This window comes from Thermobia domestica, chromosome 1 (genome assembly GCF_964235325.1).
Source record: "Thermobia domestica chromosome 1, izTheDome1.hap1.1, whole genome shotgun sequence".
NCBI lineage: Eukaryota > Metazoa > Arthropoda > Insecta > Zygentoma > Lepismatidae > Thermobia > Thermobia domestica.
This window is the reverse complement of record NC_137454.1, coordinates 325,424,912-325,440,114: the sequence shown is the minus strand read 5'-3', so window position 1 is coordinate 325,440,114 and position 15,203 is coordinate 325,424,912. Positions and strand designations below refer to the sequence as shown.

Genomic DNA, 15,203 nt, shown 5'->3' with positions numbered 1-15,203 from the left:
ACATCAAAATTATATGGGTCTAGGACAATGTTTACATACAAATCTCGACATCGTATTTCAATCTTAAATTTGATACACATGATGAAAAATATGATCCCGAATCCTGTTCTCCCACACAGGAACGTACGTTAACCGCTTAGCCATGATAGAGCTTTTCATTCATATTGTGTTTTGGTGGTTTATCCATATATTGAATGGTGTGATTAAATGAAATTAAACATAAATTTTAAACCAAGTTTCTCTTTTGTTATAGCCTACAAAATATTTTTAATCGGAATTCTCTTATTTAATTTTTGGCACTTAAGGACTAGGAAAGATTATTAGTGATATTAACAAATGAATTTTGCAGAAAATGGATATATTATTGGGATTGTAAATTATTAATATTATGTTTATATTCAGATATGATCGTTTCCCATAGTGGAATTATAAATGCAATATTCACCTGGAATCGACTCTTGCAGATCCATTGGTAAATTACTCTTCTGGTATATTCTGTACGATTATACTATCTCAAATATCAGAGAACTTGTCATAAGTGACAGGAGGGGGTTACAATTCAAACTGAAAAGAAAGAAGAAAAAAGCATAAAGCAGTTGGTTTTCATATTTTATTCATCGTTACCGGATCTAAAAAAGCCTTATCGTTTATACATATCGTCAATCACAGAAAATGTGCTGTGAGAGCGGGCTAATTACCGCAGCTGAGCTTTTAGACCGGACGTCAAAAAGACTGCCTGACAGTTGTTCGCTAGCGGAGTGTGACTCAACACCTGACACACACAACAACGCAGATTCACGCCTGCATCCTGTGGCAATGTGTGTGCAATATCAGATCCTTTCCTCATTTTCTTCTTCCAGTTCCTGGCCGTTATGTGAAAAGTTGACAATGAGCTTTTTAAAGTAAAATATTCTGTACAGAATCAGAATTCAGCCATAAATTTGCTTTGTTTCTATTTAACTACCAGATCTGGTCTCTGCACGGACCTTGCTCTCATTCAAGGCTCGAAGTTGTTATTAAAATAAGCGCTAACAAATGTCTTCACATCCTGCTCTCGTGTAGCTACATGGTTAGTGCACTTGCTTGCGTTACTAGTGGTCCCACGTTCGACCGACAGAGGTCAGAAGCAGTTGAGGCAGCGGCCAGCAATAGAGGCTCCAAACTGGCTAGCTAAACTTTTAAGAAATTTCTGCAATTAGAATCGAATATACTTCTAAAAAATATTCGTCATATATTCGATACTGTAACGATACTCTCCAAAATTTTATACTGTTAAAAATTTTGTGTCGGACACTTTATCATGGGGATTCTCAAACTGAGGATTGGGATCCTGGGAAATCGCGAAGGGAATTGAAAAAGACAAATACAATTAGAGTCCAGTAGCAGAAAAATATTTTTAAAAAATCATTTCAAATTTCATATTTTAATAGACATGTTTTCTTTCATTTTCATACAAATTGCCCAACTGTTTTTCCTACTCCGGTTGTTCCTATTCCTATATAGAACTTACACACTGTAAGCGATAAGTGTCCATAATAATAATACAGAATTTAATTACAAACCCAAAATTACTTATGGATATTGCTGGCAAGAGAATGTGATAAATTAAAATGTTCGTGATATGAAATAGGTTGACAAATCCTGTTTTAGTATGTTTGTTGCTCAAAGTCAATTAGCAAATTTAAGTGACTGCTTTAAATGTACCAAGAATGATACGAAATAATAGCCGTTCAGTTATACGAAGAAAATGAATGAGACAGCATCATTACATTTCCAGTTTAATTTTATGAGTAATAGCACATATACATATGAAGGACCCATTTGTTGATCTATTCCAGGGTCCTTGTTTATTGCTCTGGCCAGGATTGCCTAAGTCTCAAGCTACGCTTTGTAGATGCATATTTTTTAAAAATATTAATCCAGTATTCTTATACAGTTTGGTAACTACTTTATAATAATAATAATAATAATAATAATAATAATAATAATAATAATAATAATAATAATAATAATAATAATAATAATAATAATAATAATGTTTATTTCTGTGCCGTGAACAGACTAACGGCAAAAATACAGTACTTTATCAGACAAAAATAACACATATTGCATACAATGTAACCTACCTATTGAAACAAGAAAAAATAACGATAAAGTAAAATATTAGTATCGAATTAAACAATAATTCCTTATCAAATTAATACCAAAAATATTAGTCTCAAAATAGATATATCGTCAAATTATACTATAAATAATATTTGTCAAACTTTAAAATTTATTCTTCTCTACTGATAAAAACAGATGTTTCAAATTAGATTAAAAGAATTGACCCTTTTTAAAATTACAGATTTTGGATTCAAGGGAACTAATGTTGATCCATTTCTCACATTATACATTCGTACTCTTATGCTTATATTATGTAAGCATTATTCACTATGATATCAATTGTCTAGTATTTTCTGGATAAAATCTCTTCAATAAGTTTTCTTCTGTCACTTAATGATTGTATCATAATCCGCAAAATTCATTCCAATATTCATAACTACGTGAGTAGTAATCTCTATTCATTTTACGGCATAGTAACCTAATAAAATACTTTTGGACTGATTCAATTTTTTTTTGCCAATGTAATACATATACTCTTGCAGATAATTACACCAAACTCTAGTCTTGATCTTGCAAGTGTCTTATATAAATATGCGTATGAGCCTCAGGCATGCTTAAACTCAGGCCATTGTTTGAAAATGAGTCTTAATATTCTTCTAGTCTGTTGCACTATATCATTAATAAGATAGGCAAATTTCATATTTCTGTCAAATATAATATAATAATAATAATAATAATAATAATAATAATAATAATATAATAATAATAATAATAATAATAATAAATGGAGTATTCTATTTTGATTTCACTAGAAGTAACGTGTAATGTATAATAATTTATCCTTTCACAATTATTTTACAGTATTTTCAATCTTCCTCATCCAGTGCAGTGTTAGAGCGAAAGATTATGGATGAAGGTAATTTTCTTGCCTTCATGCATCAAAGTTCTACTTGCAACAACTAAAATTCGTTAGTAACATTCAATTGCAACTCAGAGCCAGTAATTTTGCAGTTTTGCTTCAAATCGCTTGGCTATTATTTGCTCATCAATCTTCGTACTATCCAACCCCGACAGGCGGGTATCAAGGAGAAAGTTAATATTCAAAATATGAACTCTTGTAAAAAGACATAAAGCCTCACTTTAGTCTACAAACAACACTTCACGTTATCTGTATAATCTTTAGGAATCTAGCTGTTGAAATGTTATCTTTTTTCTTTTTCATCTCCCCCCTCATATACAGAAGAAGAAGAATTAGTAAGATAACGGTAAATAAAATTGATTCTATTTGAATGCTGTATGTATAACGAAACAGAGTAATAACTGAAGTTCGAACCATTTGCATGTATTATTAATAGGAACGGCACCATACGGCTCAGCAGTTGGTTTTCAGTTAGTAATAGTTTATTTGTCTATAGCAGCAATTCCTAAATTTTAGGTCATATCCCGTTAGTAGCTCCTGATGAAAGATTTGATAGATCGCGAAGTTCCCGTATAAAACTACATTCAACTAACTACATTCAACATTACATTCAACTTAACAACCTTTTGTGATGTCTGAAATTTGAATGAAGTATTAAGTAGCTCATGTGACTCTTCCCTATATGTTTGGATGAAACAAGATATTCTTAAATTCAAGTGAAAATAATATAGAAGTGTGTATGGTACACTTTCGAATTTCTGACTTTTAATCGCTACTTAACACAACATACCCAAGTTATGAAAAAAACTGAAACTAAAGAGAAATTCGTTTCATGAGTATAAAAATGTTTTATTTGAATTTTCAAGATCTTGTAATTAGAAGAATTCATGGTTTCTGGAATAACTGAAAAAATGTTAAACTTCTGGGTTCTGTGAAGTTTAATACCCTTCGAGATTGATATCCGACTTAGAAAGGTTGAGAGATGCCCTATAGCAATGTTTGTTCTATTTGCATAGACATGTCATGACTTGAAAGTTAGGCAGTTATGATAAATCCTTAACAATTGTATTGAAGTAATTTCTTTCATTGTCGAGTGGAAAAATATGTACCAGTATTATTTTTTAGATTTCCTTAAAACTATGAAAGGTAAAAATACACATTTAATAAATGATTTACAAAACGTGTCATTAATAAAGTGTGTGTAAATAATTGTGAAGGAAATTTCGAAAGCCTACTAAGTCAATTTTGAACAAACATTGAAATAGCGCTTGTTCCAAATTTTTCGCACTTCCCGCTATGTAAAAAGAGATAAAAATGTATGGAGAACTTTTTTTATACATGTTATCTCTTTTCAGATAATGGAAAGTGCGAAAAAACTCGAAACAAGCGTTATTTTAATATTTGTTCAAAATGGACTTGGAAAATTTTGGAAATGACCTTCACAGTTCTTCACTTTATTACATATTAAATTAAGCTAAGTAATTATGTGTACAAAAAAGTTTCCCAAATTTCTAATAGATCTTTAACTAATTAAGCTACTTTATCCTATATGAAGTTCATTAAGATGACTACAAAACTAAACGTGTATGAAAAAAATGTTCCACTAGTGAACTGAGCCAATGAAATCAGTTCTTTTAACTTCCAACAATACTACGTGTTTGGGCCATGAGACTAATATGACCTACACGGCAGGATGATAGCATCAGTTTTGATATTGTGCAAACTATATAACTATCTTTACTACATAAATTAACTTCGGTATATATTATTGAAGTTAGAAACACTACTACCAGGTATAACAGGTAGAAAACGGAACATATTTATAATAAACAAGAAAACTAAATAAGGATATCGAACGAAGGAAGAATAATTTTTAAAAATCTATCTTTAAGTTGATGTGACTTGTTTTAGGATAAAAAAGAATTTAAAAATTATTTTGAGTAATCGCTGATTAATTCATTAATTAACCATTCTTTATTGTTTATGCATCTATTGCCCCAATATATAATGAGGGACAGTACCGTGAATGAAGTATCGTTTTTCTTTTATTCCTTTAGTCTGAAAGATTCGCCTCTCACAAGGGCGAATGACCGGAGACCAAGATTCATCCGCCATCTTTCATCATCATTCATCATTCTCATCAATCTTTACATTAAAATTATTAATAAAAAACTCAGTGATATAAATGACTAGGAACTAGGTCTGAACCTGAAGATATAAAACCTCAGTTGTCATTACGATAGAAGGAGATATGTGGCTGGCGAAAGACTTAATAGCTGATAGTTCATAAGTAATAATTAAATAGTATTTAATTGTATTATGTAAGGATATCTTATTAAGTATTATATAAGGATATGTTACTAAGCATTGTATTATGCAAGGAGCTCTTTCTTAGAGCAGTAATATTCCAGCTTTTTTTGGTCATGTCCCATCTAGGCCTTTTTAGAATCACAATGCACCCCATTCTGAACTTTCTTTTGCTTGCACTATTCATTTTATTCAATGGGTTTGTGACTGGAAGTTCTAAATGTGAAACTTAGTACATAAAGAAACAACAAAAAGCATGTAAAACAGGAACACGAAATAAGAAAAAAACACAGAAACTTTTAAAGCAGAAATGATTCAAATAAAATTATATATATATGAAAATTTGAGTAAGTTTGTATCAAGATGTATTTTTTAAACATCTGCAAATTATTTAATAAAAAAGAAAGAATTCTTATACATAAATTTGTATAAAATATATGAACACAGCGCCAGTAAATCTTAAATTTATCTTAGCGTCCAAAAACACAAACCTCTTAAAAGTTTTAATGAATTTTATGAAAGAAAACAATCTTCCTCTGTGACTAATCTTCTGTGACAAGTATATTTATTAACAACTTCAAATATAATGGTTTAAAAGATGGATTTAATGGTTGGGATAAACAAGGAAAAAATATTTTGATGTTAAAGTTATCCTTGATATATAAACGTTTAACAGTAGAATATACCCTTTGATCCCAAGAACAAGTGATAAGAAGCAACAACTCTCTCAGTTTAAGCTACATTTTAAGAATATAGGTGATCTGAATTAACAATCTACGTTGCATGAAGAAAGTCCCTTGAAAAAGACTGAAATAGAATAGAATAGGCCTAGATCTGATATGTTTCTACATTGAGTATTTGCATTTTTACAAAGAATGATGATGATCCCTATAATTTATGATTTTACAATCGAATTATATTTTTCTAATTCGAAATCATTAAGACCCTATACACTATTTTGTTATGTTGCTAAATTTCATAATCATTGTTACAATTCATACTATTTTGATGATAAAAACGATTTCTAAGCAGAAAATCTCTATCCGGTAGTAAAAATTACACGTTAAAGGGTTCTTCATTATCCTTTGTGTCTGTAAAAAAGAAAAAGAAAAATTATTTATTTTTTACATCAATTTTAACAGCAAATTTGAGTTTCTTTATTTTATACAATGTTTAACATATCTAAATTCTCGAATTTCTTCCCTAAAAAATTCAAATTACCCGCAGTTGCCGGGTATGTGCTCCGAATTGGGAATTACGAAGATAGAGCAGGTTATAACGGATCGTTCAAAAGAAATACTATACATCGTGAAAATGGTGAATTTTAGAATACCTAAGAAACATGAATTGAGGGACAGTCTTACTTCAGTGTTATCTATGAATGTTTCCGATGCAAGGAATAACAATGTTCGTTTACACATCCACTCTGTAAACATTGCATGTGACAAAGGATGAAAATAGATTCATAATGTATCTAACATTCTATACAATCTGTTAGCAGAGTAAAAAGTATTTTTAATTCCAAAAATCTTATATAAATTACAGTTGGACGCTATCCTGGTAACATTCATATGTATTTCAATAGATTATCGCTAATTTTCATATTTTGTAAGTTTAATTGAGGATTTTACATGTATTATTATTATTATTATTTTTTTTTGCTTATTTCAGCGGTTGGACATCCGAGGACGCATTAAAGTTCTTCACGGCCAAAACCGTAAGCAGGAAGAGCCCCCTCTCGCTCTCTTCGCAATCTGCACGCCATTCGGACCACCGTCGCTTCTCGAAATTCCACAGAAGGAAGTCATGTTCAAAAGCAAGCACAAACTCGATCTCACGTTGGTTTCTATGGACCAAAGGTAAACAAATATAATTAATATAACCTCTGATTATACTTCCAGCTTCTGACATTTATTTTCGTACTTTCAGCAGCATTTTTAAAATCAAAGTTGGTCAAGTAGAGTATCATTGGCTCATTTCATTATAACAATATGTTCCTTGCATAACATAATGAAAGAATTTGGTAATATTAGAAGCTATATTTGTAAAAATAGGTCTATTTCTTTCTAGATTCCTAATGATTATTCACTATTATTTTTCATACTCCAAAATAAAATGCATCGCCTTTGTGCACTTGATCAATTGCCACATTCATAGTAAAGATATTGTACTAAAACGAAGTTTTGTTTAAAAAAAAGAATAACAGTACATCTTTCGACAACAAAGTTTAAAAAATACACAAGGAATATAAATGATGTACATATGATTTTTTTTTTTTAAAAAAAAGGCATAATTTTATCAAAATAACGATGAAAATGAAGTTTAAATGCTATAGTAGTGAATTATGCCAATCCTGAATGGCAGAAGGTACGTTCGCCAAACAATAGAGTAAATATTCCTAAGTAAAATGTGGAAAATAGTATCCATGATCACACAATGTACAGACTGCAATGGTTCGAACTTAAAGACAAATCATTCTGTTCTGTTAACATTAACTTATTGATTTATTGATAACGAAAATGATGTGATATAAGAGAAAAATACATTGAAAGATTATGTAATGTACTGGTCATAATTTGTTCCTATTATCAATCTAAAAATTTTATTCTGATTTTGTAGTAAACGAACCATATTTTTGGTATAATAAATCGATATTAATTACATTATTATTTTAAAGGAATAATGTATATTAATATGATACGTAATATTGTAATATTAGTAGCACCAGAGAGAATTTTATTACAAGTATATTTTGCCCATTCACTTTTATCCCGTTACGCCATTCGTTTGGAACACTTCTGTGAGTTACAGCATCCAACTGCAAGTAAAAACTGAAACATTTGTCTCTGCTCTTGAATCTGCTGATTAAGATCCCAGAATTATGAATCGTCATTCCCTAGGGACCAAGACAGTCTGAGAAATTGTAGCAAATAAAATCTCCCAGCTTCCCCATAGAAAGGTAATTGAGCTCACCTGCATAGTTGCCAAACAAAAGATTCAGCTTTTTCTTCCCTTCTTTTCTCCCAAGAACAGATTATTGGCATCTGCTCGTCTCTATTTCATCTCTCGTTTTCTTTTTTCATATTTCTCCCTTTTTATTCGTCTTATCTTTTTTTCCACCAGCTACAATATCTGCTTGTTTTGACGTTCCCTAACAATTCGTTTTCGCCGTTGAATATAACAACAAAAAAACTCTCCAACAAGGAAAGATCATTTATTTCTTCCATTCCTCGTTCTATCTTCCACATGCGGAAACGTATATAACAGACTATAAAGATGTTTCTCACGAATACAGTGAAACATTACAGCATACTACTATATGTCATCTCTCAAAGAATCTGTCTTCTGGATCTAGAGATGAGAGATTGCACTTAACTGGAGAAAGAAAAAGAAAGATATCTCCTTGAATTCCTTTTAAAAAGTAAGTTATGTGCTAAGAAATTTATACACAAGTTCACAAATTTAAAAAAGATTAAATTACGGTATTAAAATATTATTTAATTATTACAGTTCTTTTTTTGGCTTTGTGGTGTTTGCCGCCAATGTGGGTGTACGGTTATCTTCATTACTTAACGTAATTATGTTTGCAAGTCTGTGTATGTAATTTTCCGAGTTGAAACATGGTTCTTCCTGTTCATATTACGTAAAAAGAGAAGGTAATGAAAGTAAATCTTAACTGCGAACATAGCATAAAAATAAAATAACTTTTTTGATGTTTCTGTTCGTGAATTCATATACGCAAAATTCCTAAACAAGATATCATTACGATTTCTTCAGAATAACAATTGATACATATAGTCTTATTCAGCAGGGAATGGAATTATATTTGAAATATTTCATTATTGTCTGTAAGTTGTATTGTATCAAACAAAACTGATCAGGTAAGGTTTATTGCCACAAAAACGAAAATATCTATTGTATCCTATACGGTGATTATTCAACCCGGTTAGAGTTGTTGTTATCCATTTTAAAAAGACCTTTCTTTATATTATTCCCTCCTCCTTTTCCCTATCATGTTTCTTTTTACGGCTACGCTTACCTATCAGTATACATAAAGCACCCGCTTTTTTGATATTATAATGGAACTTTTGTTCTTGTTTAAAAACAGTAATATATATTCATTTTTTCGAGTATTTGGCAAAATTGTAAGTCATGTAGACACATGGATTCCCTATATTTATTTCGTCAGTAACTTCTAGCACAGTCTTTTGTATGCAGTTTAACCTATTTGTGCATATGGTCCGAAAAATCGGATGTCGTGTACGTTACGTTTAAATTCTTTATGACCGCACACCCACAGCTTTTGCTGACAGAATATTGTTACGTAATCCTTTAACAGTCCTGAGAGGGTGTTATTGTTCTCGAAAAATTGGCAACTTTGAGTTTACAGGGCAAATGCTTCAAAGACTGTTATCATTATTGAAAAGACAACAGTGTTTCAAATACATGACTGATAAAGAAATGTTAGTTGGTTGTCAACAACTAAAACTCTTAAATAAGTAATCAAGTGTTAAAGTTTCATGATCAATGAATATTTTTTATTATTAAAAATATTGGTAAAATATATTACTCCAAATGTTCCTTGTGCATATGACCCGAGTTTTCGGATGGCGCGTCAGATTCACTACAACCAAAATTTCAGGTGGAATCCGTTACCCTAAAATAACAAACTGTATACAGAAATTACATTCAGGAAACTCCATGCATTAATGGGTAATTTTGATAAAGTTACCTGAAACTTCCTGTAAATGGCTCATTACTTGTTGGTAAACCTCCACTTAAAATTATGACCTACATATTTTGAAAACATACAGCCATACATTGATTTTAATATAATAAGCACTATGTGTGTAAAGGACGCAATTAAAACCTGGACAGTGGTTGGTTAGTTGCATTTTAACATCACTTTTCAGCACCGAGGCTATATGAAACATGGATCTACGATTAAGGTGGAATCCCAACCACTGTAATGCGCTCAAATTTTAAGGTTCTCCCACTGGAAATCGAACCCGGAACCCCGTGCACCAAAGGGGCGCATGCTAGCCACCAGTTTAGGCAAGAGGGCCTGTACATTGGTGTTCATTGAAATCTAACAGATTACGAAGGTCTTGAAATTATTATATACTAATATATAATATATTTAAATAAAGTTAGCACAATATGTTCTCGGTTGTGTGACAAGGAACAGAAAATTCTAAAAACAAAAGGTGCATGATAATTGTGTGAATTTAAATCTCTGTAGCTTACTCAATAAACGAGAAAGAACAGAATAGACTTGCGATTATCAGTAAATATTCAGAAACACTTATACAAACGAGTATTCTACAAAGTATATGTTTCTAAATCTTGTACTGCAATATCTATTAACAAATACCACTGATTTTATTAGTACTACACACATGTACAATCTTAAAAATATTGTCAATTGTATTTTACAACAGTTCTAAACCAAATAATCGAAAATGTAATTCAATTTATGCCTTGTTATAGATATGTACTTGTATGTGATGTGAGTCAGTCAAATTTTTGAGAATATGAAATATACCATTACATCGATGATAACTATATTATATTTATCTTAACTATAAACGTATACATAAATAGCTATAAACGTACGATTAAATATGCCCATCTTTATCTTTTTTTCAGGGGCAAAATGCTTCTCGGATACTCTGATACAGAGCTAGCTAACATGGGTGGTTATGATCTAGTCCATTACGATGACCTCGCCTATGTTGCAAGCGCACATCAAGAATGTAAGTGATTACATAAATCCAAAGTATAAATTTTAGTTCATATTCTGTAATTGATATTAGTAATAATTCTTTTTTTTACTTGTATGTCGTCACATCAAAATAAGAAAAAAGTTCATATGGACTTGTGGTCGGAAGTGCAGTTTCGTAGTTATAGAGTGCCAAAAACGTGAAAAAAAGATGAGCTTTAAAGGTCCATAGTCCCACTACTATAGGACCGGTCGTAGTCGGGTCAAGACATCATTGAGAAACTAGTATGTGAACTATCTGAATATCCATGTTTAAGAATGCTCCAGTACTTACACAATCATTTTTAGAGAGGCTGTTTGGGATTACTTGATCATTTATTTTCCACCTACGTCTCTAAAAATTGGTGTGCAAGTACTGGAGCATTCTTAAACATGGATATTTGGATAGTTCACATACCAGTTCCTCAGTGATGTCTTGACCTGACCACGATATGGTCCCATAGTGATGGAGCTATGAACTTATGAAGTTCACTTGTTTTAAGTTTTCGGCACCCTATAACCCCGAAATATCCACTTTTAAACACAGGTCCATATAAACTTTTTTTTCTTCTTATTTTGATGTGAGGAATCTATTTGCAAAATATTGCAACCCATTTTTGTAACACCCTGTATAGTAGACTCTCGACTATCCGGAGTCTTCATCCCGGCGAAATTAAAATACCGCTAATTTTACAGTAATTATGTTATATCTTCAAATAGATAAAAGATAATCGAAATGTGGAACAAGAGCGCTCTAGACAATATTATTTTACATAAGAAACCATTATTACGACTCACTCATCTGCTTTCGATTTCGAGCCATTTGGAAAATAGGCATTTATTTTCGCGTTTCTAAACGGCTGAAAACGGAAAGCCACTAGGTGACTTGTGATAACGGTACCTGACGCAAAATAATATTGTCTAGGGCGCTCTTGTTCCATATTTCAATTATCTTTTATCTATTTGAAGGTATCACATAATTACTGTAAAATTAGCGATATTTTAATTTCGCCGGGATAAAGACTCTTAATGTAGGGAAAGAGAAAGTCGGATACCACAAAAGCTACACACCACTGTGTTCTATAATTCTTATTTCCTGCCCCACTCATTCCATAAAAAAACACTAAAAAAAATCCCGCTCTTGTTTATATTTTCTACTCTTTTAGGCCATACTTCATGAATGTTTATGATGTACTGTACTGTATATTTTAAAAGTTTCTTACAGAAAAAGGAAATCCAAGAATTAGAAGATTGTACACATTGTAAGATAAATTTTATAATGTCTTACTTAATTACAAGAAACATAAAATAATTGTACGTAATACAATTTTTAAGATAAGTAAAACATTAACATAAAACATAGGCCTAGTTCTTAAAAAAATTAAACTTATTTTACTTTCCATTGATAAATAATTACTCAATATGCAGGTAGACCTAAGAAAATTTCAAAACCTACAGTCTTGTGTTTGAAAAAGTCCTTGGTAGATGGTTACTTCTCCTTGGTACAGTCGCGTTTTTATGGAGACGTTAAAACTCGAGTAGATCGTTCAAAAACATTATTTCTAATTGTATCACGGGTATTTTCTTCTCTTAACTAGGACAGATAGCTGAGAGTCTATTGTACTTCGAAATATATTAATTAATGTCTTCAAACTCGTAGACATTTAAGTATTATTAAAGTTTATCGTATTACTATTATAAGTTATGCTTGAAAATATTCTTTTGTCTTCTATTGCAATTTACTGAGTTATATCGTGGTGAACCAACAAAGCTTTCCTGGAATACTTTCGAAATAAATATTAACGCAATTAAAAACCTAGTATTTCGTCTTTTCTTCATCGAAGAAAAAATGAAATCTTTAAGTTTCACGACCAACGGTTATGCCGGCTAGGCTAAAGGAAATGTTGATGATGAGAAATGAATGAAATCTTGGAATGAAGAAAGTGGAAGGAAATAGGAGAACTCCGAGAAAACCCACGCACATGGTGTTTGTCCACTACAAAGTTTACTTGGTGCCAGCTGGGATTGAATCAAGGATCCCATGCACCAAAGCCACCGCGGCCCCTATTCTTCGTCGAAGAATTTCATCGAGGATTGGGATACATAAAAAACAGAACAAACCTCAGACAGTCAACTTAATTTCAGATGGTAGTTCGTCAAGTCAAGCTTACTCTACTACTTTTCAACTTCGCATGGTAAGATTGAATCAGGTTCACCATGTTTTTATAGCATAACTTCTTGCCTTTTCGGTCCTCCATAATGTACTTCGAGCAAAAAGAAATATAGAATTTCTAGTTGTGTTAATTTTCGTGTACATAAAAAATAGAGGAAGGAGTCAGTGTTATTAACATCAAATCCTCTGTGGATGTACAGTCAATAAAGTTCAGCTAAAAATATGCGATTGACTGAATGACACTTTTTTGTCTTTGAATTTCAACGCATTAGTTACTTTTGCAGATAAGATTTCTGCTATATTTACAAATAGCTTTAGTTCACAGATCAAGGATGTTATAAAATAGAGGATCTTCCCATGTGTATCTTCATCCTATTAACTCAATGAAGCCAAAAAACAACCGAACATCGGTACGTCTGATTGGCTACTCTCGTTCCCGCCATCATCTAATTGTCTACTTCGTTTCCGCCATGAATGTTGGCTCAAAACATTGTGATCTTATTGGCTGAGTGGCGGTGGCGAAGCTGTGACGTATGGCTTCAAGATTTTGTTATAAAGGCAGTCCTCTATTTGATAACATCCTTGGCACAAATACTATTAATGTACTAAAATATAGTATCAATGTACTAGAACTAATTGATTCTCTACATTGACACTTTTAACACTACATAATACGTTTTTTTTTTTTTTTTCAGTACTTAAGACTGGGGCTTCAGGAATGATAGCCTATCGGTATCAAACCAAAGAAGGGCAGTGGCAATGGCTCCAAACAAGTTCTAGGCTGGTTTACAAAAACTCCAAGCCAGACTTTGTTATCAGCACCCATCGTCCTCTCATGTGAGTACAGTTATAATGTCTTTTGCTCTACTACTGTTAACAACACTCTCTAAGAATTGTACCTTCACGCCATTTGACTTGTAAACTGCCTGCTGCTATGCCAATTAGCAACGCATCATGTGCTCCAAGAAAGCTTATCTAGAGATGAAGATTTTCGTGTTGTCTTTCGAGTTGTCCGTATTTAAGTTTTATACTAGTGAAATGTATAATCTTCAAAATGATCTACAATTTTGTTATTGTTTCTGTTTTATTTTATTTTCATGTATTAGTTTCATTACTACTGTTATCATAACTTCTCGTTTCCAGCTTCCTGTCTGGTATGGATATATACGAGGCTTCTCCAATGACTTCTTTCACTACATCAGTGGTTCTCAACCTAATTCACGATCCCCATTTTATCACATCCTCTTGCCAGCGACCTCCTTATAATTTCTGGTTTTAATAAGCTTCTGTGAGATTTTTAATCTACCTATTGCGGATATCTCACGATATGCATCTATTTCTATAATAGTAGAATCCATTTCTTGTATATGGTGGATTTAGTAACTTCCCTAAAAGCGAATGGATTAAAAGCGACAAGTCCTTGCAATTGGTTTTCTGTAACGAAGACTTGAACAAGTTCTGGATGGAGAGGAGAGAAAAATATCCTGGTCTGGTTTCTGCTGCTTTAAAATTAATACTTCTATTTGCTACATCGAATCTGTATGAAAGTGTTTTTTCTTCCATGATAAGCATTAAAACAAAGACAAGAAATCGCTTATCAGTTGAAAATGACTTGATAATGTGCGTCACGGAGATTGAACTGGACATTGCTACACTAGTGAAATCACACCATGCTTAAGTATCTCATTAGCTTTCAATTTTGATTGTTTCAATATGCAGGTTTTATTGCATTTGTATTTTTCTGGTATTTCAATATGCACTTCTCATTAGTATTATATCGTACCTCTTTCAGTTAGATTGATTTTTAAACAACTCTGCACCTGTTGAAAATGTTTTAGCAGACCTATTTTTTGTTGTTCTTAACAGTATGTATAAAAATAAAAATATGCCTATCAGAACAAAATTTTAAATAATATTTAAAAATATTTTCCAGTATT

General features: G+C 31.8%; 1 protein-coding gene across 6 annotated transcripts in view; it reads left to right on the top strand.

Moving 5' to 3' along the window:
- Positions 1-15,203, top strand: part of ss (aryl hydrocarbon receptor spineless) — a 424,929-nt gene that overhangs the window by 373,815 nt on the left and 35,911 nt on the right. For all 6 annotated transcript variants that reach the window (XM_081729337.1, XM_081729356.1, XM_081729307.1 and 3 more), the window contains 3 exons: positions 7,004-7,191; positions 10,982-11,088; positions 13,962-14,103. In XM_081729337.1, the coding sequence (XP_081585463.1) occupies positions 7,004-7,191; positions 10,982-11,088; positions 13,962-14,103 (437 nt within the window). The remainder of the gene's footprint in view (positions 1-7,003; positions 7,192-10,981; positions 11,089-13,961; positions 14,104-15,203) is intronic.